The sequence below is a fragment of the Sander lucioperca genome, chromosome 9, assembly GCF_008315115.2.
Source record: "Sander lucioperca isolate FBNREF2018 chromosome 9, SLUC_FBN_1.2, whole genome shotgun sequence".
NCBI lineage: Eukaryota > Metazoa > Chordata > Actinopteri > Perciformes > Percidae > Sander > Sander lucioperca.
The window spans coordinates 36,793,329-36,820,040 of NC_050181.1; the positions used below are offsets into that span (position 1 = coordinate 36,793,329).

General features: G+C 41.9%; 1 protein-coding gene across 2 annotated transcripts in view; it reads right to left on the bottom strand.

Moving 5' to 3' along the window:
- epha4b (eph receptor A4b) overlaps positions 1 to 26,712 on the bottom strand; it is a 102,860-nt gene that overhangs the window by 33,962 nt on the left and 42,186 nt on the right. For both annotated transcript variants that reach the window (XM_031281181.2, XM_031281180.2), the window contains exons 6-10: positions 17,595 to 17,750; positions 10,873 to 11,208; positions 9,724 to 9,836; positions 6,268 to 6,430; positions 4,204 to 4,312 (exon numbers count right to left, since the gene is read on the bottom strand). In XM_031281181.2, the coding sequence (XP_031137041.1) occupies positions 4,204 to 4,312; positions 6,268 to 6,430; positions 9,724 to 9,836; positions 10,873 to 11,208; positions 17,595 to 17,750 (877 nt within the window). The remainder of the gene's footprint in view (positions 1 to 4,203; positions 4,313 to 6,267; positions 6,431 to 9,723; positions 9,837 to 10,872; positions 11,209 to 17,594; positions 17,751 to 26,712) is intronic.

Sequence of the window (26,712 nt, forward strand, 5' to 3'; positions counted from 1 at the left end):
CCGGAGGACAAAAAGCCCTGACTTCACACACAAACACACACACTTTGCACGCATATACTCGCAGGGCAATAATGGCACGCACACAGCAATAACTGGTGTGATTTGTCAGAGCCGTGCTGCGACTGAGGAGCTTTCAATGTTTTTTTCATGTTTTCCCTCCTGCGGTAACAATAGCATAACAGCACTTTATTAAACGAGAACAGGACACAACAGAATGGCCTGCAAATCAGCTCGTTTATGAGGCATACTGTAGCTGTGCAGTACCCTGCCAGCAAAGGCTGCGGGGACTGTGTGTGTGTGTGTGTGTGTGTGTGACTGTATGGGCTTTCATTGTTATTTTATAGTTCGGTGATAAAATTCTCTCTATCAGGGTGTTGAAAATGTGGCCAGGATTGTGGATTCATAGGTGAAGTAGGTGTAAAACAAGAACAAAAGGCTCTCCAGCACTCGTATCCAGTCCAGTGATTATTGGCGAAATGATTTAAACAGGTGACATTTAGGGAGGAAAAGGGCCTTACAGAGGTCTCGTGGGAAATAATTTCAACCCTGGCTGACTCTCGGTGTCAATTTCAATTCCAATTTAATCATCGTCCACACTGAACTGGTCTCGGCAAATACATCAGATTCTCGATACATTACGGAGAGTGGGTTTCATCCAAATGCAAATTTCAAGAACGCAACAGGAAATGAAAGCCAGAGAGCCAAAGATGAAACGAAATGACGAGAAAAGAAGGAGAGGAGAGTGAAAAGGGAGAGGAATGGACTGATTGGTAGATAAGATGGAAGCTTTGATAGATGACAAGAGGGAAGGAAAGGGTAACAAGAGAAGAGAGAAGACCAATCCTTATTTTTTTAGACTTCTCCGTTTCTCCAAAAGCTGAAGTGTGACACTCCTATTGCACCTAACAGTGCAATCGCCCATCCATCATCCCTCCTACCCCTCCTCCTCTCTCAAACACACATGTAATCTACCTTTTCATCTTCTGCTCCTTGCATCTCTCCCCTTCTTCATGTTGTGCCTCTGGCCCTCCTCCTCCTCCTCCCTCCCATCAATCTCCCTTTTCTCTCAATCTCACTCAAGCCTCCTCTTCTTTCTCTCTTCTATCTTTCACACCATCTCAAAATGTAGCTCTCTACTGGCGCAAACATGCTTCAGATAAATTCCCCCCCCCCTTCGTCTCTCCTTCACCTAGCTTCTGTCCATCCCCCCCCCCCCCCCTCTCTCTCTCTCTACCTCTCTCTTTCTCTCTCTCTACCTACCTCCCTCCTGCTCTTGTCTTTCTAGTGATGTAGCTTTGATCCTCGCCTTATTCCCCAGCTCCAAACACACTCCACCTATGCACACGTGCGCACACATTTTGACAGATGTACAGATGTTGTTTAAGACAGAGCAGTAATCAACCATACGTCCTTGCAAGCATCCCCACCTCCAAATGGAAGAAAGATAGATAGAGATGGAGTGAGGGCAAGAGGAAGAGAGAGAGAGAGGCCTGAAATTGATGGCAGTGCATCGACCCTTCTGTAAAACCTAGTTAACACCTCCCCAGCCTGTGAAACCTCATTAGTTGAGTGTTACGGTGTGTTTGTGTCCTCGTGTGTATTCATAGTACACTGTGTTTAACAGGTTGTTATGATTCTTACATGCACGACATCATTATTCCCCTCTGATTAAAAATATGTTGATGTGTCTCCAGTCACGTGCCCTGTGTGTGTGTGTGTGTGTGTGTGTGTGTGTGTGTGTGTGTGTGTGTGTGTGTGTGTGTGTGTGTGTGTCACACAGGACAGTCTCCACTGATTACATCCCTCCTAGTCAATAGTGAATAGAGCACTCAGCCTGATAAGCAATCACCTGAATCAATACTAATGTTTTTAGTGTGTACATTAGTGTGTGTGTGTGTGTGTGTGTGTGTGTGTGTGTGTGTGTGTGTGTGTGTGTGTGTGTGTGTGTGTGTGTGTGTGTGTGTGTCTTTAACATGTAGCTAATCTAGGCAGAGCTCATAGAGGATAAACATTTAGTTACAGGCACGGTAAATCACATATGCTGTCATCCCTTTCTCTCCTCTCCTCTCCTCTCCTCTCCTCTCCTGCCATTGTCCCTTTCTTCTCTGTCCAAAGAGCCCTCTCCTAACTCTGATGCTTTAATCTTTCTCGCCTCTCACCAGTCGGCATTCTTTTATTTTCCTTCCTCCCTCTCAACTCCTTCTCCTCTTTGGCCTTCTTCTCTTCAGAGCATTAACTGCAGCCCTACCTTCAAAGAGAGTGATCATAGAGAGTCCATGCTCTTCACATACAGAATAACACGGCCTTTAGTTCGGGCTTTGGCAGCAGTAGAAATGTCAAAGTCGGAGGCCCTGCTTTCTGCACACCCACATGTAATCTCTCAGAGAGAGGCAGAGAGATATGAAGTGAGACCAAGTGGGAGATTCAGCTTAACCCTCATGTCTACATGAATGCACATGTACATTACCAGATTGGCCCTCTGCATTATGATTAATGACAGATTTGCTTTGTGCATGCACAGGCTATTGTTTTCCAATGGAGATAGCGAACACTACCTTAGACATGGCACTCAAAGTTTAGTCAGCTTCAAACTTCTTTGTTGGTGACCCTATAATGTGTCACCAATGAGATTACAGCTGTCAGGGGTGTAACCTGAAAGCGACCCATGAGGTGTTTGCCAACTGTATAACTGTATAAATGTACTGTATAACACCAAAGAAATAAGGCTGGTGATATTCTGTATTCTTGCTGTTGTCAGCATATCTGCTTCCTGTCTGCGACCCCAAGCCCATTGGTTCCTACTGAAGATGTAAATCTTTAAAAAAAAAACGGACCACAAATATATACTTTCAGTTTTAGGAAACGCTAAATAATTTCCTAAAACAGCTGTGCACCGTAGTCTTTCACAAATGTAACTCAAACATGGGTAACTAGTGCATTTGTTGGGGACTAATTTCAAATGTGGATTTGATGCCCAGTGAGTATTTACAGCAGCAGGACAGAGTTTATGGGACGGACTTAAAAAATAAATACAGTGCCCATGTTCATTGTAACAAAAGAATATTTCCACCAGTGCAAAGATGTGGCTCTTTTATGTGTTGTTCCACCACAGTGGATGTCTATGTAACAGAGGAATAAGCTGTATCATTTAGTTCAGGGGTGTCAAACATATGGCCCTAGAATCAGAATCAGAATCAGATTTGACTTCATGACCTTATTGTTATTAAGTCCATACAACAAAATTAAAAGTGCTACTCTATGGTGCAAACCTAAAAACAACACATTGAACTAATAACATAGAGCAGAGAATGTCAAGATGGTTAAAAGGATTAAAACTAGAGTAAATAGTAAAATAGTATAATTATTTACTCGTATTGCACATTACTTAAAGTGCAGGTGCGTAGCAGCATGAATGGGTGACAGTGCTTATTGTTTTTTCTTATTTAATGTGCAAATTGCTTGTGGGAAAATTGCAGTGAAGTCATTAATTCCAATTGTTCAATAGACACGCACTGCTGTTCTTATTTGTCAACTGGGGGCTGCAGTACTAATTAAGTAGTAGCAGGCTCTTTGCTGGATACGGTATTATACTGTAGATCCTACGTGCTGATGTACAGGCAACGTGACACAACACTGTCAGGCGTAGGCTACTGTTCATGTAGAAGCCACTGGTGGAAAATGCAGAGAAAATTGCACACAGAGGCTCGGGTTTTCCAAGAAAGATGGACTAGTTCCTATTTCTTTCTAGAGCTAAATGGGAAGCCAGTGTGCTTGGTGTGCTCAGCGCACCTTTTAGTGCTCGAGGACTATTAGAATATAATATTCTTCACCACTATTTAGACTCATCATGTCAAAGGTTTCCCACTTGAGATCAAATTGGGCTGTATGAGTTTGACACCTATGATTTAGTCAGTCAGATGAATATGATGTTTTTGGTCTTTTCACGGGATATCTTGATAATAAGAATAAATATGGAATATTACCAGACTTATCCTTCTGTATTTCAGATGTCAAATACATCATTCAAAAACAACCTTATTTAGGGTCGTTGTTTGATTTTTGAAATTTCCCGGTGCTTCCTGACTGCCTGCCACGTTTGGTACATAAACTTATACAACTTTACCCGTACCCTGTTCTCCTGTACAGTACATACTGATCATGTGTAGAGAACCTAAGTGTGTCTTTTTTTATTTTTGACCCTACCTTCCGCTGACAACAAAGCAAGTCACCAGGAAGATGAGGAGAACGATTCCCCCAGCGATGGACACAGCCAGAATGGTGGACTGGTTAGGGTCCCCGATAGCAAAGACATCTACATAGGAGACAAAGGGAGCACAGTGGATTAATAAACAAAAGCATAAAGGAGGATGAGGTGAAGGGGAAAAAGTGAAAAGTGAGGGGAGGAAAATATGAAGGGAAGCCGGGAGGAAAAAAGACAGCAAGGTGAGTGTGGCGGGGGGGAAGGAGGGAGAGAGAATGAAATATGATAGCATTAGAAAAGGAGATAAAAGACAGAGGTTGAAGGAGAGGGGGAAAAGAGAGAGTAAAAGAGAGCGAGGGAGGCGGATGGAATAGTAAGTAAGGTCCTTGATGAAAAGCGCTCTCCCTCTCTGCATCGCCTATGAGGGTATAAGAGTGGACGTGAAAGCCATTCCCATTCGACCGCGCTGTCCAAATGGATATGTTAACATTGCACATAACAAGGCTACCGCCGAGAACTTTCTGCAAAGATGCATTGATTTTTACGCCACACCAATCGGGCCATTACTCAAAACTAATACCCCATTTATCTGGCTTAGTTAAGCATGAGCATGTATGAGATACGTATTTGTGTGTGTGTGTGTGTGTGTGTGTGTGTGTGTGTGTGTGTGTGTGTGAGGCAAATGAATGCCCAGAGGCAGCCACAGCTAAGCATTGATCTCCTATTAGATTTACAGGCGCAGAACATACACAGCCTTCTTTAACAGTCAATAGAATGGATCTTATTAGATAACCTTGATATGATTGCTACCGGGTCAGCTGAATGTGGCAGATCCTGTATTTTACAGCACTGAACTTGACTATGAACCTGTGCGTGTCCTGAGCTCCATTCCATACGTCGCAGCACAGTGACATTCCAGATCTTTGTTGCAAGACAGGAATAGAGACCCAGCTTTGAATTACTTTTATTGATTATTGAATGATTAGGAAGCTAATGTGTGCCCGCTGTATGCCACGGAGTGCTGTACATTAACTGATTTATCCCCCTCTGCCTGCCTGCCTGCCTGCCTGTCTGGGAATCAATGATCACTTTTGAAGAGCACATTATGGGGCCTCTAAAGCAGAAAATCCTAGAGCACATAATGAAGCGATAATGAAAGTGGGTGACAGCAAACAAAAGAGAGAAGGACGAGTGACAGAGAAATGGAAAACATGCCGACAGAGATACGGCGTAGTACGCCCCAGAGCTGTTTGGGAGGCCTGGCCCCACTGGCCTGGATCGAACCCAGCATAGATTTCTCTTTTGTGTCTCCTCCTCTTCTTTCCCAAAGTCTAAGTACATTTTCTAAATTTAAGTTTGCCAGTTTATTTGAAGCAGGAAAGGAAAAATAACCAGAACATGTGTGACAAAATAATTGCAGTTGGGGGGGAATAAAACCAGTCCCGAAAAAAAGAGTCAGATGTCCAGTCAAGTCTAAATTCATTCATGAGGAGGTTTTCATTTTTCATTTTGCTCCAGTCGTCGGTGTGAATCCAAGCCTCCCTATCCGGGAAAGCAAGTTCACAGATTACTTTTTCCTTTTATTGTGAAATTGGGTTGTCTCCTTTTTTACCTGATACGTATTCTAGGATACTTTCAAGCCACTGGTTCAGAGACGTAGATGACGACCTGTGAAGCTGCCGAGGTAGAACGGAAGCAGCCATTCAGATGAAAAGTGGGCTATTTTATAACCATCAGGTGGATTGATTTAAACTCCAGCGGGGAGGATTTAGACTCTTACAGTACTGCAAAGTGATATACTGTGCCTGTACTCTTTGCTCTGCAGTTCATCTTTGTGCTTCTAGTTCACCTGCACCATTCACCTCTGATCGTGCTATGCTATCACTGCGGATTGTTTTTATAGAAACTGGCATGTAACTGCTTTTAGTGCACTGCCTGCTTTTCCAATGTTCAAAACCACGGGGAAATTTTATACAATCTAATTGCACAGAATAAAAAAACAAATAAAAAGGAACACTGATATTACTCATTTATTACGGGTAAATATTAATTATTTATCCCTTTACCTTCGTGGCTGGTTTCCAATTCGATCTCTCCCCCGTAGCTCCCGTAGCCCCCATCGGTTCGAGCCCTAACCCTGAACACATAGGTGGTCCCTGGCTTCAGCCCGTCCACTGTCATCATGTTGGAGCGAGTCTTCAAGACTGTGTAGTTCTGCTCCCGCTGGTTCTGAAGTGGAGGAAAGGGCAAGAGGAGATCATTTAATACTAAATTCAGTGAATAATATTAAGATTCAGAGAATAATGTCACTGTGGATAAAAAAAGAAATGGCTGAAATTATAGACATACTCTGAAGAGTTTGTGTAAAGAGCAATGGACTGTGGTATCTAGAGAGGCAGAAAAAAAAAGCCCAGGAAAGTCTGAAAATAATAGAAACCTCAAATTGTTTAATTTAAATGTCTTCAGGGGCCACACACACCTCACTAAGTTTTCATTTGTTCATCACTGGACCATTTGGTTGCATTTGTGCACCCGTCAAGTCCCAAATCCTTTCCTCTTTACACTTGGGGGCAATACGTGGTTACTCAAGTCCCGCTTCGCTTCGTTCCTCGACTAACTTGTAGGTGTGTGTGTGTGTGTGCACTTGCAATGTGTGTGTAGGAGGATGAATAAAGAATAAGTGTGTCTGTCAGTAAGCTGATTCCCTGCAGAGAGGCTGATACTCTACCTAATGGGAAGACACTACAACAAGGATTAACACTATTTTACTGCTAATGCCTGCCAACACGCACACATGCACGCACACACACATACACACACACACACACGCACACACACACACACAGAGAGAGGCTTAATTTCATCACCTTGACCGTGTTTTACGAGGTTTGTTCGACAGATGTGTGGTTAATTGGCTTGGTGTGAGCAGTAGGGGAGACGTGAGGGATAGAGAGATAAAGAGATATGTTTGGGATGCTCAAGTCATTACAGACATGCCCTTAGGCTAAACCCATATCCTACGAGCCTAGACGACATGTAGATGAAGAGAACAAGAGAAGGGCAAAGAAACATGTTGCCCAAAACCCGTTAAGGGGATTGTTTCAGAAAATGTTTGACATTTTCGGAAATGTGCTTGTTTGCTTTCTTGCCGAGAGTCAGATGAGAAGAGCGACACCCCTCTGTATTCACTTTCATACGTGTATTATATTTTATATTTATATTTATCTATATTGTACGTTAAATGAAGCTGCAGCCAGCAGACGGTTAGCTTAGCTTAGCACAAAGACTGAAAACAGCTTGCATTTGCAGCAAGCAATAGCTTCATAGGTAACGCACTAGGGGTGCACGATATTGAAAAAAATGTGATATTGCGATATCGATAATGAATATTGCGATATCGATATTAATTTCTATATTTTTAAACATATGTAAAATTACCAAAGTTATGGGAAAACGCATCAAAATAGATTTATAACAAATAAAACAAGTTTTCTTACAACACAAGGTTTATTGTGTAATATAGTAAATATAAATGTAGTATAAAATAAATAAATAAAGAGCATGTCTATAGAACAGGGCATGTTGTACTGGTTGTATATACACTACAGTATAAAAAGCAATGCAATGCACATCTGTTGGCTTAAAGCCAAAGTATTTCCAAGCTACCGAGGAGGAGGCATTACCCTACAGTCACATTAGCTACAAGAGACAGCTACCATTCATTTTCAATGGGAGTGGCCGTTTGGCCACGAGCGACTGCCAATCAGAGTGAAGGCAGCGTGACGTATGTCAGTGGCTCAAGTCGAAGAAAATAATTCAAGATGGCGGAAAATGCTTCAGGACATGGTATTTATGTATATATCTGATATGTTTGGCATTTAATCTCATATATTGTGTTACTTTTATCGAGAAATAAATACTTTCAAATCCAAAAACATCGTTCTTGTGACTTAACAATACCTCTGAAGTAACTTTTAAGACGTAGTTTAAGGTAGCACCGGATAATTTCTGTTTACTGTTGCCAAGCAACCGGGGGTAGGCTAGGCAGGTTTCCTTTCAATCTCTGTTATTTCATTGTCTCCCAGAGCAACACTCATTTTCTTACTTTTGTGTTCTTTTTGCTCCACTCTTCGCTCTCTCTATCTCCTTTCTTTTCTTTCGCTTCGTTTTATGGTTCTGCGGAGGCTCCACGCAGCTGATGTTTATACATGCTCTGGTGTGTGCGTCGAGCATGTGGGTGTGTGTGGTAGAGCGAGGTAGAAGTGAGAGAGTGACGGCGATTTTCTTCGGAGCGAGTACTGACTCTAGAGTCATGGTGAGAGAAACAAAGTGTCTCCCCTGTTCTTTCTGACCACGGTGGGAAATCTGGAGCAGGAGAAGTTAACCCTCTCCTTGATTTCATGTTGTTTATGGAGAAGGAGAACCAGGAGAAGTTAACCCTCTCCTTGATTTCATGTTGTTTATGGAGAAGGAGAACCAGGAGAAGTTAACCCTCTCCTTGATTTCATGTTGTTATAGAGAAGGAGAACCAGGAGAAGTTAACCCTCTCCTTGATTTCATGTTGTTTATGGAGAAGGAGAACCAGGAGAAGTTAACCCTCTCCTTGATTTCATGTTGTTTATGGAGAAGGAGAACCAGGAGAAGTTAACCCTCTCCTTGATTTCATGTTGTTTATGGAGAAGGAGAACCAGGAGAAGTTAACCCTCTCCTTGATTTCATGTTGTTATAGAGAAGGAGAACCAGGAGAAGTTAACCCTCTCCTTGATTTCATGTTGTTTATGGAGAAGGAGAACCAGGAGAAGTTAACCCTCTCCTTGATTTCATGTTGTTATAGAGAAGGAGAACCAGGAGAAGTTAACCCTCTCCTTGATTTCATGTTGTTATAGAGAAGGAGAACCAGGAGAAGTTAACCCTCTCCTTGATTTCATGTTGTTTATGGAGAAGGAGAACCAGGAGAAGTTAACCCTCTCCTTGATTTCATGTTGTTATAGAGAAGGAGAACCAGGAGAAGTTAACCCTCTCCTTGATTTTATGTTGTTTATGGAGAAGGAGAACCAGGAAATGAGTCGGGGGAAATACAACGCTACCAAGTGACGTGTATTTTTCGAGAGGTGCATCAAAGAGTATAGATGTAACAAGAGGAGAAACTCAATGGAACTGCAGCTCCGCCATCTTGGACTGAATGTAACACAACGTTCTATTGAGTTTCTCCTCTTGTTGCTTCTATACTCTTTGGGTACATGTCGGGCGGGATGCAAAGCAAACAAAATATCGCGTAATTATCGCGAGACTTTCGGTATAATATCGTGCAACATGATATCGCGATAACGATATTGAGTCGATATATTGTGCACCCCTATAACGCACATATGAGAGTGGTAACAATCTTTAACACACCTCGAGTTTGTAACAGGCTTTCTGTAACAAATCTGACATAACAAGTAAACTGACCTTTAGCTTTCATTCCTAAATTAGTAAAGTGCCTCTTTAAAAAAACAATGAGATGTGCGTCTCTCTCTCACCTTCTCATAGTAGATGACCTCATACTCCACGATGGCTCCGTTGGGTCTCACTGGACCCTGCCAGGCCAACGTCACACTGTCCTTACTCCGCCTCTCCTTCAACACTACGCTCACTGTAGAAACCAGAGAACAAGAGGGGAAAGCGTGAGCAACAGTAACAACAGTAAGGTTCAACGAGATGAGAAAAAAAGCATGAAAAGAGGCAGAGAGAGAGAGAGAGAGAGAGAGAGAAAGAAAGAAAGAGAGCAGGCTGTGCGGTGGAGGAGAGAGATTTCAGATGGATACCTACTGTGCTGTAACGAGAAGAAGACCCATATTTGAAGTGTAATGTTGCTAATGAGTGAGCTTACAAGGTGTTTTTACACATGCGTAATCACAGCAGCCTATGAGGTACGTATGTGTGACATGCGTGTATATGGGGTGTGATCTGCTCGTGTTATCAATGTAATAAAACCACAAACCCTGTGACTTTCTTAGGCGGCCTTCCGACATTGGAACACATGCTCGTGTGGGTTGAAAAGTGTTGAAAAAATGTGTGTTCGTGTGTGTGTGTGTGTGTGTGTGTGTGTGTGTGTGTGTGTGTCTGGCATACTGTCGTCGAGAGTAGCACGTGTGATGTGGGGTCCTTAATGAGCTTAACAACCTCCTACATCCCTTTCACCTCTCCCCCCTCTGTTATTGCACACACATCCATAGTAGCAGACCTGTTAGTCATCACCACCCTGTCATACGCACTTCTCTTGCACCAATGTCCCAAAGTCCCACACTGTGAAAGATGCACGCATGATATTATATATGTGAAGGCAGAGTTGCAGAGGTGCCACTCTGATTTTACAGTTGTAATGTACACTAAAACGCCTGATACTGTTTGTGAGCACACAGCAATCAGGAGACAATTTAGAAAAATGCTCTCTGATCCATCGTACAAATTCCTCATTCAGGCTGATGAAAACATACTTTCCCAGGTGATTTTATTCCTCTTTAAAAACGGATATCAGTGAAGTCAATGCCATTTTAAATCTGAAAACACGCTGCCTCACATAAAAATTACACTGTCGAAGAGCCGTCTCTGTCAACAAATACTGGTGTTTTGACATTTATAGTAAGATTTACATGTAAAATACCCCCATTATAGGTGTATGTTCTCACCTGTCTGTGATGTAGTGACATTGATGACTACCGTTCCTCTGGGCGTGGGACTTAAGTCCGACACTCCATTCTGGCTCTCGACAGTGAAGCTGTAGTTGGAGTCCGGCTGCAGGTCGGTAACCAGTACGGTGGCTGATGAGAGACCAAACTGTCTGGGAACAAAATGGACGCTGCTACCACACGGTGTACACTTCCGGCCGTCCCCGGAGCACTTTCTGCAGTGGAGGCTGTAGGTGATGTCTCCTCGGCCTCCTGTGTCTCTGGGGGGCGACCACTCCAAGGTGACGCAGGTCTCGTTCACTGTGGAGATGGTGTTCTCTGGAGCAGATGGAGGACCTGGGGGAAGATGAAGGCATAGATTTATTTCTGTCAACTTGTAAAATGAATTTTCCTCTTGAAACTGTGATTGTAAAGCCTCAGTCCCTACCGCAGCGGCCTGGGTTCGATTCTGACCTGTGGTCCTTTGATGCATGAACTTGGCCCGACGGTCGGGTCGGGCCGATATTTCCCGCCACTATCCTTGATCAAGCATTTGTGATTTTTTAATCATTACTTTATTAGCCTAATTGGGTGGGAAGAAAGCTATGCCATAATCATGCACAGCGTCTCCTCCACTCGCACGCATCACACCTGGCGTGCTGTGCTGTTTTGTGTAGCTTAAGTGCAACAGGGAGCTTGAAGATATAAAGAAAAAAAGAAAAACAGGGGAATTAACTTTGAGCAAGTTTGGAGGAAAGTCGGAGGTATGGAAGCATTTTAAACAAGTCGTGGGCAGTGACAACCAGAGCTGTATAGTAACGAAGTAGAACTACTTCACTACTCTAGTACTAAACTTCTGTACTCTACTGGAGTATTATTTTTTTCTCTTAAGGAGCTTGCACACTCCTCCAACAAATACCAACAAACTCCAACATTCTAAAGTTGGCACTGTTGGCAATTGTCAGTTGGTAGTCTTTAGAATGTTCATAAAACCAACTGCCAGTCCACACTGCCCATACAGTAACAGACAAGACTGACTTTTGTCACCTAGTCCTACCTTTTCTTATTTGAGTTTTGGTTTAATATAACATGGATGAAGTGGAGACCTTGTTGAATGTGGCCAAAGTAGTTATGGTCTACCTGGCCTGTAAAGCTGCTAGCCGTGTACAGGAGAGACGGCAATCAAGACGAGCCAGGAGCAGACTGTGTAAACCTTGGGATATTGCGACATGCAAAACAGGGTGTCTATCCTAACTTGTGTCAAGAACTTCGCTCAGAAGATACTCCAGCTTTTGCGAATTTTGCCCGTTTTGCTCCTCAAGCTTTTGAAGAATTACTCAGTATGGTTACTCCACTAATTGCCAGAAAAAAACACCCATTTTGGAGACAGCATTTCAAACTGTTAGAATGTTGCTGTATGTTGGAAAATGGGGTACATTGGTCCGACTTTCTACAACTCCACCAGACCAGACTGGACATGTCAAACTCTAACAACTCCATCCAACAAACGCCAACAAACACAGACGGCCAGCCCACACTGACCCAACTGTTGGTGTTTGTTGGAGTTTGTTGGCATTTGTTGAAGCAGTGTGCAAGCTCCTTAACTTCCACTTTTACTTGAGTACATATTTTCGATGAATGAAATACTTTTACTCCGATACATTTTTTATGTGCTGCATTGTTACTTGTTACTGTTGTGAATTCCTCACGCTACGGAGACTGTGTAGGTTACAGTGTGTGTAGTTACGGCTACGTTAGTTACGTACGCTAACTACTAATTTACGTAAGAAATCCCCGAGATTGCGTCGTGTTTCTTTTCATTACGGTTGCCCGTTCAGAAGTCAGAGACGATGTAAGTTTGTACTCTTTCTATTCAGCTATTGTTGCAGCAGATTAAGCTATTCCTGAGTTGTTTCAGTCTGCAGTGAGTCCTGAATGTTAACCGTTTTACCCTGTGATGTGAAGCTGCTAGTTTATCTGTATTTTGCTAGCTTGCTAACTTTCCTGTTCATCACACGTTACTAGCTAGTGTGTGATACGTTTTTCGGGGCTTTAATCGTTACTGTGCTGGAGAGGATGTTCATTTTATTTGCACAGTGTGATAATTGTACATTTTATTTCAGTATTTGTTAATATTTGTTATTTTTATTTCATATTTGTTAATTCCTTTGGCTACAGCCTTAGGCTAAACATTTGAAATAATATGAAAAATATGATATTCAAACTTTTGACTGCTTTCTTTAATAACTAAATAACACAATACTTGCACTTTTACTTTCAGTACTTGAGTAGTAGATTTTAAAATTAACTACTTGCAATACTTAAGTACAAAAAATGTTGAATACTTTAGTACTACTACTTAAGTGTGGTGCTTAAAGAGCACTTTAACTTCTACTCAAGTCACTTTTTTGATAGAGCACTTGTACTTTTACTCAAGTATGGGTCTCTAGTACTTTATACATGTCTGGTGACAACATACTGTATGTGTTGGCTTTGTCGAGTGCATTAAGTGCGGCGCGCTGCTCGCCTATGACAGCAAAAAAACGGGGACTTTGACGATGAACAGACACATGAAGCAGGCTTGCCATGGCAGAAAAGATGATAGTCAGCCTTAATAATAATAACTTGGACTTATATAGCACCTTTCATGGTACCCAAGGTCGCTTAACAATGTCCTCTTTTGTTACTTCTCCAAGCATAGCCCTTCTGAATAGATTTCTGCAGTTCAAACAACTCGGAATTGTAGTTGAGAACGTCAGTTATAACGTATTAAAAAATTGTCGGGTTTAAATCGGGCTCGGGCTCATAATTACAGTTAATGTGTCGGGCCGGGCCGGGCTCGGAGACAACGTGCACGGACTCGGGTAGGGTCGGGTTTGATTTTTTTTGGGCCCAATCTAAGCTTTACCTCTCTCTACCCCTTTCTGTCTTCATCTGTCCTATCAAATAAAGGCCAAAAATGCCCCAAAAATAAATTAAAAAGTATATAGTCCATTGTCGACCTCACGATGGACAGTTTAGATTCAGCAGAACCATATATATATCCCAGCATGCACTGGGTGAGCAGCATGGTACAACCCGAAAAAGTCCCAGTTTATCCACTGCTGAGCTACCCCTTATCAGCGCCATCTCATGAAACACTGACTGATGAATATTATTATTTTTCCCAAATGTACATTCTCTAAACGTGCATTGTCTTCATGTTCATTACTGAACTTATTGCGGTTTCTAGTGAGAACAGAATTCACATTGATTAAATTAAAAATGAATTAACCATCGTCAGCCAGAGGGTGGACACTCAGCGCTCGATTAATGAATAGCTATGGAATGGACAGTGAAGAAAAGAGCTTTGCTGATTGTAAATGGGACCGTACGAGAATATATTACTCTTCCAAAGTTTAAATCCATCTTTAAAGAGAATTTACATGATGTTAAATAGTTGGTGCTGGACTGCAGGGAGGTTTTTACCATGTGAAGTTAACGGATACTCTTTAGGGGCTGCACTGCAGACGATGAATAGTGAGTGGACAATGAGCCATACAAAGTGCCAGGGGGTAATTTTCTCATGAGTCAGGTACATTTTATGATTTAAAGAGGCTAATATTACTCTGAACTTCAGCTGAAATGATAAGTGTATCGCAGAGTCGGAGTCCAAAAAGTGTGTCAGTATTCTCAAAGAAGCAGAGACACAGCGAGACACACACACACACGCACACGCACACACTCACACACACATTGTCTTTACTATACCTTTAGATGAAGTGTGTTCATGTCGACACATCAATTAAAATGTCTAGATATATGTGAAAAATATTTCAAGTGGTTTTGTTGCAATTGAAGCAGCATACTGAGGTTTGAACATGCGTAAAGGGGCATTTAGTGTCTAAATAAATCAAATTCTCCTAGATGTGACTGCATGTGTGATTTTATTGTGCGTGATCACAATGAAAGATGCCAGATAAAATTAAATTTGACACTCTCTGTTCACTAGCATGCGTGTGTGTGTACATGGATCAAAGAGGCATTAAGGAGCAGAGACGAGTTGGGCATAACAGAACGAAACAGCAGCTTAGGGGCATAAAAATGTGGGAATTATAATACATTTGAGTTTAAATTCAAATATGTTCCGTTTAGGGTCACAAAAACGTTAGTGTTGGACGGGGGATACCGAACTTGGATGGTAAAGTACTAGAGACCCATACTTGAGTAAAAGTACAAGTGCTCTATCAAAAAAGTGACTTGAGTGCTCTTTAAGCACCACACTTAAGAAGTAGTACTAAAGTATTCAACATTTTTTGTACTTAAGTATTGCAAGTAGTTCATTTTAAAATCTACTACTAATTACTACTACGAATATCATATTGTTCATATTATTTCAAATGTTTAGCCTAAAGCTGCAGCCAAAGGAATTAACAAATATGAAATAAAAATAACAAATATTAACAAATACTGAAATAAAATGTACAATTATCACACTGTGCAAATAAAATGAACATCCTCTCCAGCACAGTAACGATTAAAGCCCCGAGAAACGTATCACACACTAGCTAGTAACGTGTGATGAACAGGAAAGTTAGCAAGCTAGCAAAATACAGATAAACTAGCAGCTTCACATCACAGGGTAAAACGGTTAACATTCAGGACTCACTGCAGACTGAAACAACTCAGGAATAGCTTAATCTGCTGCAACAATAGCTGAATAGAAAGAGTACAAACTCACATCGTCTCTGACTTCTGAACGGGCAACCGTAATGAAAAGAAACACGACGCAATCTCGGGGATTTCTTACGTAATATACGTAGTTACTACGTGTCGTACGTAACTAGCGTTTTTTTCACGCATTGGCCATACCGTGGAGGAAGTGCCGGCTTTGTCACCAACTTGTAACTCCTTGTTCGGTAATTAGTTATATCACAATGTTTAGGGCTTTTTTCTTTGCTTTCTCATTGGCATATCAGTTTCAAATATTGTCAGCAAAGGACAGCTTGAGCGAACCACAAAACCTCCAACTCATCATCAAGGTAAGCCTTTACCGTACAGTATCATTCACTTTGGATGGAAACCACTGATTGTGGTTGCTCTCAGCACAGCACGGTGCAGGTATCTCAACCGTATAGAAATGTGGCATTAGCTTCCCGTTCAGCATGACATCTCATCAGGTCCCGGCCGAGCAGTGAGCCACTGGGGGCCGTCGGCAGAGCCTGGGACTTTTCCTGATTAGCCTTCCCAGTGGCAAGCCTCTCTGAAGCGCAGGAGGGATAGAGGGAAAGCTGGCTGTGGGGGATAGAGGCCATGCTGTGGATAATTGAGGCTGTCTGTCATAAATCCCACCACTTTCCTAGGCCACACTTAAAACTGTCCATCATCTCTTCTACTGATCAGCCTTGTATGATATTTAAATTATATGCCTGTGTGCGTGTGCCCATACATGTTTGAACAAACCGCTCATTTCCAGCTGATAACACATCTCACCTGTTACAACGATTAATGAGTGTAATCTACCATAACCTGATAATGGGTTTTTGTGTGTGTGTGTGTGTGTGTGTGTGTGTGTGTGTGTGCGTGTGTGTGCATTCTCCTCCATATTTCTTTAGATCAGCCCCACCATGCCACTGTCCTTTCCCGCCCCCAAATCCCTCCGTCCAGCTTAATCCATCTCTTTCTGTCCCTCTCTTTCACTCAATCTTCCCTCCTCATCCTCTCTGTTCTCCGTCCCTGTTCGTGAGGATGTGGTCCGATCCCCCTGGCTCTGTGCGTGTGTGTGCGTAAAAGGGAAACAAAGAATAAGAAACATCATCAGATTTCATTTAAAATGATATGCCTCTGATAGTCCACTATTTTCCCCGCTGTTCTATTCCTCGCCTGTGTCTAAAGTGTTATTCTTCAGCAGCATATGTGTGTGCCCATACATATTTGAACGAACCGCTCGCTCATTTCCAGCTGATAACACCAACCGTTACACATCTCACCTGCTACGATTAATGAGTGTAATCTACCATAACCTGATAATGGGTTTGTGTGTGTGTGTGTGTGTGTGTGTGTGTGTGTGTGTGTGTGTGTGTGTGTGTGTGTGTGCATTCTCCTCCATATTTCTTTAGATCAGCCCCACCATGCCACTGTCCTTTCCCGCCCCCACATCCCTCTGTCCAGCTTAATCCATCTCTTTCTGTCCCTCTCTTTCACTCAATCTTCCCTCCTCATCCTCTCTGTTCTCCTCCGTCCCTGTTCTTGAGGACGTGCGCCGATCCCCCTGGCTCTGTGCGTGTGTGTGCGTAAAAGGGAAACAAAGAATAAGAAACATCATCAGATTTCTATCGGAGTATCACCCATACCAGTGTTCTCATCTTAGATATCTTTGGACCGTAACCACACAGCTAGCAAGCGTGCTTGCGTGCGTGCTTGCGTGCGTGCGTGTGTGTTTGTTAAGTATGTATCTCTAGTGTTGTGTCAACCAATAGCAGCTGAGGAGGAGGAAAATGCGTAGAGTGATTATGAATAGAAATGGAAAGCAGCCATGTAAATTCTTACAGGAATACATTGCAAACTAATTCAATTAAATGTAATCCAATCATTGTTACAGAATGCCATTTTCTAACATAAAAATGTACAGAGCCAAATGCAAATATTTGACTACAGTGAAAGCATCGACTACACAACATGGTATGAAATTAGCTTCCTGCTGCATGGCTGTGTTAATGTCATGTGCGTGTGTTTGAGTTTTTGCCAGTGTTTGTATCACTCACGTGTGCAGGCCATGGAGCGTGGGTCGGTCTCAGCGCGGTAGAAACCTCTCTCGCAAACGCACTCCACTGCTTGTTCCTGCGGGGACGAGCTGTGAGGAGGACATTTGGTGCAGTAGGCATCTGTGGCTGAAGCTTTGTAGGTACCATGTCTGCACGCTGGAGTGAGGAGACAGATAAATGCAGGGTTATAAACCTTTTCCCCTTTTCATGCATCGTCAAAGTCCGTGAAATTTTACCCGAAATCCTTCTTCTCCTGAAATGTTTTATAGGACATTTCCAATTTATTACAACTTGGGTCTTATTTTTGTACATGGATTCTGTCACTTACATTACATTACACTCGCCAAAAGTAATTGCTGAGCTCTGGGAACACAGCAACATTGCTAAAAAGTAATCATGAGACAATTATCTGCAGTCTTTTAGTGCAGTTTTAAACAAACCTCTGGTGTGGCCACATTTAATTAATTGGAAGAAGGTGAATGGTGAACTGCCAGTTTTACACATCCAACCCATTTTACACTGACCGACTTCCTTGTTTCAGCTTTGACTTTGCGTACTGTACCAACTCCAGTTTTATAGACCTTTAAGGTGTATTCATTCCTCTAAAAAAAGTGGTTTGAATAATCTAGCTGAATCTATAAATTGCCACTTACAACCTGCGCTAATGTTTCTTGCCCTGCTTGACTTTGTTGCAGCGATGTCGCCAAGTTGTACTGTAGTCAAGTAGAAAATTTACAAAAACACAAAACGACACGAGTATAGGTCAAACGATGTACCATGTGGCACCCCTGGCAAAGAACATAGAAAAAACAAAGTTTGATTTAATACATTGTGACATTAGGTCTACGTGCGATCCATTTACATGAGGCTGCAGGCCAGGGTCGTACAGTACAATAACACAGTGCAACAGCGGATCAACTGTCATTCCTGTTATATAAGCTGTAGATCTTCTGGCAACCGGGGGAACAAAAATACACCGCCGCAGTCACAGCAGTCACAAGTACACAATATGACTATTGCTACGGCTGTTACAGCGGCTGCATATTAGTCATTATGTGGAGTCGTAAAACTGGGGAGGGAAAACCGTGCTTCCGCTCAACAGGAACCGTCTGCTGCTGAAATAGATTGGGGACTTCAGTGATTTCCCTTTTGCATCCTAGGCAGTAAAATGAAATTCCTGACTTTCCCTTTGGTAATCTGAATATAGATTACGCATGTATTTATTTATACATTCATAGGCCTGGTATTACCATCCTCGCAAGCCTTTTCTGCAACGGCTGTAAATAGTATCACAGTGTACAAAACCCCATGTAAGGAAAATGAGGGATTCTCAAATGCAATTCGATAGATGCCATGTGTGTATGCATATTTGTATGTGTGTGAATAGGTTGGATCAATGATGCGACAGAATCCGCCAGGTGCTGATTGCATGTTAGTGTGCTAAGCGCTTGTGTGCAAGAAGGTGTTAAGTATGCAGCGAGTGTGTGTGTGTGTGTGTGTGTGTGTGTGTGTGATCGTGTGTGTTCGCTTGCTGATTGCTTGTGCTGGTGGTGAAGGTCACGGATTTAATCAAGCTACACGTCACTCGTCTCCGAAACGCTGTAAATTATCACACACACACGTTTACAGGCACACGGGTATGTTCGAGGGCGTGGTTAAGCTGCTGAATAAAGCAGTGGAAAAGTGTCCTAAAAGTAGTGTGTTTTCTCACTGTGGAGGTATAAGTTCTTCCACCTGGACACTGTGCTCGCTCACATGCAGACACTATTTTTAGGCAAATCATTCATCATAGGGGAGCAAAGTCCACTAGCACAATCCCCAAAAGACCTGAGAGAACACTGGAAAGTGTGTGTGTGTGTGTGTGTGTGTGTGTGTGTTGGTGTGAAAGAAGAGAAAGAAAGAGAGAATGAAGGAAAGAAAGAAAGGAAAGGGAGTGATAATTCTCAAAGGGTTTCCGCTCTCTTTCCTCCTTCCTGTCAGCTTCTAAGGTAATGGGTGCCTATGTGCTGTGCTAGTGAGTGTGTGTGTGTGTGTGTGTGTGTGTGTGTGTGTGTGTGTGTGTGTGTGTGTGTGTGTGTGTGTGTTCCTGTTGGCTGGGCTGTAGGCGCAGGGTGGAAAAGCAGCTTTTCTCCGGGGACGTTTCATCCGGAGAGTCCTGGCTCCGGGCGCTGGCCAGCCACAGAGGCACAAAAGAACCCCGGCGCTATAGGACAGACAGGGCGCCCCATGCCAGCCCTGGCGTCCAAACAACTGCCTGATCAAAAACTTTCGGCAAAAATGGCGGCTTGGCTGCTGTATTTTTCTTCCTTCTCTCTCACAGTCCCCCCTTTTCCCTCTCTCCCACTTGTCTTACCTCTTTTTTTTTTTTTTTTCTCAAGCTACTCCCCGTGTGTGCCCCATGGGAAATGTGTTACTTGACTTGGTTCCCTTATGATTAATGATTTACCATAGACATGAAAAAGGGACAAGAAGGCTGAAGCAGTGAGACGGTGCTCACATGAACATGCACTCACACAGAAGGCAGACACACAGCAGCACAAAAGTTTAGTCACAAAAACTATGTTGTAGAACTAGGAGCTGTAGCTACAAATTTGTCATGATCTTTAAAGTAACAGTTGACAATGCTGAACAGTATATCGCGTGTGTGTGTGTGTGTGTGTGTGTGTGTGTGTGTGTGTGTGTGTGTGTGTGTGTGTGTGTGTGTGTGTGTGTGTGTGTGTGGCCTCAGATCCAGTGTCTTATTAAATATTCATCTGGTCACCAGAGAGACTTAGTGTATTTATGCCAATCGATAGCTCTTAGATATGATATAGTACTGCTACTCAAGACACACCCTCAGTCGCCACGCACTGATTGAGAAGGGAACAGCTCAACTCTTTCCTTTGGGAAAACACTCTACAGTATGAGCTGATTGATTTCTCTTCTCTTCTACTCTTTTTGACTCTTTTTAGGGCTGCAAATACTGATTATTTTCTTTAATCAATTACAAAATGTCAGAAATAAGTGAAGGCCTATTACAGTTTCCCAAACCACAGGATAGGTCTTTAAACCGCTGCACTCATCAATATATTTATAATTACAATGAGTCAAATGACTCAGTGTTTGATATGAATGGGGTCACCCGTAGCGGTGAACCCGTCGGGAACTTTTACCTGACTCTGCGGTTCCCCCTCAGCTCTACAGAGCTTTTTAATGTCTCTTAACTCATTGTTTTGGCGTATGGCTCACAACGTTACAGTTCTGGTTCACTTTCCCCACACCAGCAGCAGCTGCAGCAGGAAGCTGTTATCAGTTAAAAAGTTATTATAAAACCGACTGTATGCTACCTGCCCAGCACCAAATTTAGAATCAGAATCAGTTTTAATGGTTAATTAGGTGAACACATACATGGAATTTGACTTTTTGTTGCCATCAAAGTACTTACACAGAAATAGACATATGGCCTCAAACAAGGACAACAAAGCTGAACAAGGTAAACATAAACTTTTGAGTACTATGTGCAGCTATACTGTAAGTTCACATATAAAAAAAGTGGGTATATATACACATGCATAAGCATACACATATGTACATACACACATTTAAACAAACAGCTATATGAGGGTTGTAAACAGTTAGACAATAGGGCAATGTAAAAATGCAAATGGTGCTGGAATAAATAATTATTAATAAAAACAGGTTGCTTATAAACAGCAGACAGACACAGTTAGCGGCTAGCTGCTAAACACAGTGGAGCATTTAGCAGCTAAATAGACAAATATTTGCCTCAGGGGTCGGTGGAGAGCAAACCAGAGGTCAAATGAAAGTAAATATTTGACAGGTTACTTGAATCCCCAGCTGCCCATAAGTGAAAAGAAAAGAAAAATTGGTCAATACTGCGTTTTATTCGACCAACAGTGCAAAGCCCCAATATAAACTAATCTTGTTTTTTTATAAGCAGCAAATCTTCACATTTCAGAAGCTGGAACGGTGGAACCTGTGAATGTTTGGTATTTTTACTTGATAAATGATATAAAAAAAAGAGCTTCTGATGATTGACAAATTCTATTCTGTGCACTTCTGTTCTCACTCACTTGTCACTTTCCCCTCATTTCTAACAGTCTAAATTGTAGCTTACAGCATGAAATTAATGTGATTTACATATTAGAATAAGCCCTCACAGAGAAGAAAGCCAAAATGAACCGCACACACTGGGACACACACACACACACACACATACACATGCACGCACACACACACACACACACACGCACACACACACTTGATTTAAATTATCCTGTTACAGCAAGGGGTCATGTATAAGTAACGGTTTATGGAGCTGAGTGTTTAAACACTAGCATTAAAGATAGAAAGTACCATACTGACCAAAATGATGTTATGCTCTAGTTACTGTACTGCTGTGACAATGCTGTGATCAGTGGCACTTCTAATTTCTGGCATCAGAGTGAATGGTTACATCATGCAACAAAAAAAAAAAAGAAAAGTTGCGGAAGAGTTGCTTGTGTGAATGACAGAAGCTGCTGACTGTACCGTAAACACAAACCCGATATCGTATGTCGTAAAAGTCATTGCATTCTAATTCCATTCAACCAGGCCACTGTGTACGTATATCAGCTGCGCCTTTCTGACACAAACACTTCCTCTGCCTGGCTGGAAGCCTTCTTCTTTCCTCCATTTCCCCCTTAAATGTACTTAGGTTAAGTCAAACATTGGCTCCCTGCCGGCTTTACCATAAAGGGCAGATAAAGGAGAAACCTGGGGGGTTGAGTGAGTTGGGTGCATGTGTGTGTTCTTCCGAGAGGGATTCATGGTCAGCGGCTCATCTCCCGTGGGCCAGTGTAAAGCTTGCTGGCCCACAGGAGATGAGCTCCATAATGGTCACCATGGCAACAGGCTTTCAAGATGGAACCCTTCTATACCCCTCAAGTGCCACAGCTCCTGGAGCACAGAGCAGCCTGTGTGCGTGAGGGTGTGTGTGTGTGTGTGTGTGTGTGTGTGTGTGTGTGTGTGTGTGTGTGTGTGTGTGTGTGTGTGTGTGTGTGTGTGCTACCCAGGCGTTAGTTGAGGCCAGCTACTTAAAAATTGATACATCAAGCGTCAGTGAGGAAGTCTGACGAGATTGAATCTGACATCCTTTACGGCCACCGGGGTCGCATCTGTACGTGTTTGTGTTTGTTTTGTGCTCATATGTACGTTCCCGTGTAATTGAAATCGACATGTTTCCATGCTGAACAAACTTTAACAAAAGTAAGTAAAACAACAACTTTGTATTATTGTGTAACACATACATTCAGTATGTATGTGAAAAAAAGCATACATTTTAGATGCAAAGAATCCTCATACACTTAATGGGACTTCTTCTGACAGCTGCAGAATAAGACGACGCGTGATTTCAGTAACTGAGAGCGTGTTTGTGTAGTCAACGCTTTCCCTCGCTGATAAGTGGAAGTAATATGTGTGAGTCTGTTTGTAAAATAGAGAGCAGAGCAAACTACAGTGCAGTTCTAGTGCGTGGTAATGCGGTTTGTGTGCAATAGAGATGTCAGCATCCGAGTCCATTCCCTTGCTGTGAACCTCTAATCCCTAATCGGAGTTCATGACATCATTTAACACCATAATATTCACCATAACTACTAATCCTTTCACACACACACACACGATTTCTGAGCAAGCCGGTTTGCCTGTTTTGACATTACATCAGCTCGCTTGATGTTTCTTTCTTTCCAATCTGAAGAATCATCATCATATCTACTTATTAAACTTGAATTACCTCATATCGTTGGCTCTGTATAAACAATAACACTCAACTGCATTACAACATTTCAATGCCTTTTACGTTTTTGTTTTTTGTGATGGGGCAGTTTTCAATAAGTGGCTGCATCATTACTACCACCACCCTAGAAATGTTGTAAAACACTGAGTTCATTGTATTTACTGTATATATACAGTTACTCACAGGTTCTGAGGGATGCTAAAAACCATGTGACCTCTCACTGAAAAATCTCACCATTAGTTGCTGACAACTATCCCCAAAAAACATATACATTGTAAGATGGATTATTTTCAGTAACACAAAGAGACATTATTATAATATTAACATTCTGAAAATGAGAGTTCTAAAGCCAACAAGTTTACATTTTTTTTTACAAGAGCTTGATAAAAATGTGTTGCCATTTTTCAGACAGTTATTTTGAACAACTACAGTATAAAATACTTTACCTACTGTATGGGCATGATACATGTTAACGCTAACGTTAGCTGGCGGACGTAATCGTGCTTTAGCCCAGTGCTGTTAAACGTTAACTTTACCTTGATCAAAACAATTATACGTAAAATAATTTCATGAACGTGTTGAACGATGTTGTAACCTTATAACGTTAACGTTCCCCACCGAGCATTAGCATGAGCTAACGCTAACTTTACTTGTCAACGTAGCACGTTACGTTAAGCTGGATCAATCAATATTGAAATGTACCAATAAATAAGATCTCTGCTGTATTACTGCTATTGTAAGTGGCATGTAATCAATGACACTGTGTGGCAGAAAGCAAGCTGTTACTGAGTATTTTCTTTCTGTGACATTGTATGATTTACCATTACTCTCGAACGTATCATCTGGGTGCTCGTGTTATGACGGATGTTACAAGTAACTAGAGGGGTTAAAGGTTATATGACGCCGCTGACAGGCGACTAAATGTAACGTCCCATGTCATTAACCCTTGTGTTGTCTTCCCGTCGACCATTCAACTTTTAGTTTTTCTGGGTCAAAATTTTAAATTAAAACTTCTTTTTTTTGTTTTTCTTTATCCAACCCTTGTCACTTTTCCCGACATTTATGTTTGATTTTTTTTTCCCAAGTTTTTTGTCACTTTTTCTGACGTGTATGTCACTTTTTTTCGACAATTTTTTTTAAAAATGATTTCTTCGATTTTTGTTTTCTTCCTGCATTTTAAAAGCATTTTCTGACATGTTTGTCACTTTTTTTGACGTTCTTTTGTCATTTGTTTTCTTCAAATGCTATAAAATTGAATAAAACACCCAAATTCAATGAAAGTAGGCTACTGAACTGATTTATTTTACTTGTGAAGAATGGAACCATCCACCTTATTTTCTTTGACAATTAGATTGAAAGAAACCCACATTTTTCATCCGAGGACAACAGGAGGGTTAAAATAAAATAACAGATTTCTCTGGGTTTGAACGTTGTTGGAAACATTTAGGATAGTGTAAGTTCACAACTCAACAAAATATATAACATAGGTATAGTCCTTTTTAGACATTTTAATGCAGAAATGTTACATATTGTACCTTTAATATTTCCTCTTCTAAATTGTGTCACTGACAGGAATGGAAAGGCTCTAAAAGGCATGTATATATATCAGGTAAGAAAGCTATGGGTCATATACTGGTGCCTGAAGAAAAGAAAGGCATTTAACTGCACGAATACAGTAAATGACATCATTAAAATGTGTAATTTAAGTATTTTGTTTGTCATGAAGAAAAATCCATTCGACAATAGAACAGGCATTAAAATACCCTTCTAGACTAATTAATTAGTATTTATTTACAAATGTATTGGTATGTGTGGACTTAAATGTTTTTTTTTAAATTGGCTAAAAGAAAATTGTCCCACAAATGATATATCTAATCAAAAGAATTTCAATAACTGTGCTTTAATAAGAATATTATTGTTTGTGTGTGTGCGCTGTCTGGAAATGATCTGGTAGAGTAGGACTATAGACACCGTTTTATCCCAATTCTACTACAAGTCATCACTACGAGCGCCATCAAATGAGACAATGTCCTGGAAACTATGATGTACTCCTCAAGCAAATACAGTACGGTACAGCAGCAATTACTTTTGCCTGCAAGACTTTTTGTTATGGAAAGACGAGGCAGGATCACATGGTGCAGAGCGGACATGAGATATGAGCCGTGTCCAGACAGAAGACACAGACCTCCATGATTGACACCTCAGGACAGACCCTTACTGTGTTTATAGCCTCTTACAGCCTCTCTTTGACCCTCACACACACACACACACACACACACACACACACAAAATGGTTTGTGATGTCCAGTACATGAAGCACATGAGTACACGCAGGCTTCTTTCTGATCTACTCTCTGTCCTCTGAATACCAGCCAATTACTGAGCGCGGCCAAGGGGAACTACGGGTTGAAGCTCTCCCTCTTCCTTCTTTCCATCCGTCACTGTTTTTATCAATTTCTCTCTCTGTTTTTCTCTCCCTCCATCTTTCTCCTTGTTTGCCCTCCTGTCTGTCTATTTCTACAGTATTTTTCTGTCTCTGTCTTCTCGCTCACTTTCTGTCCATCTCTACTTTATTCTCTCTCTATGTGTGTGTGTGTGTGTGTGTGTGTGTGTGTGAGTGAGTATGCCTTTGTATGTGTGTCTTATTTCCCAGTGGGCTGTCTGTCATACCTTGACCCTGACCTTCTCCAGAGCTCCTGCACAAATATTTACTCTCTCGCTGACAGGCGCGCGCACACACACACACACACACACACACACACACACACACACACACAGACAAACCCCCTCCAAAAGTAAAGTCTGAGGCAAAGAGAATGAGCTCTATTTCAGTGCAATTAAAGCAAACACACACACACACACACACACACACACACACACACACACACACACACACACACACACACACTCACTTTTTTCTAGTGGTAACCCAAGCTGATGGCTCACTAATTTTGAGCCGGGCTGATTATCCTGCAGTGTAAAAACATATTAAATAGATACCAGGTGCATGTGTGTTTCTGTGTGAATGGGGTCATGGGCGAGGGACAGAAAGACAGAGAGTGAAGAAGAAGAAGAAAAAGAGAGAGAGAGACAGAGGGAGAGAGAGAGAGAGAGAGAGAGAGAGAGAGAGAGAGAGAGAGAGAGAGAGAGAGAGAGAGAGAGAGAGAGAGAGAGAGAGAGAGAGAGAGAGAGAGAGAGAGAGAGCATGACAGGTCTATAGAAGGAGTCTGTTGGGAGTTTGGTTCACAGTCTGAATAACTTATGTCTGTCAGTTTTGCTATCAAGATAAAAAAAAAAAGAATCACATTTCCCTTTTAAACATAGCCAGGCAGACCAGTAAACACA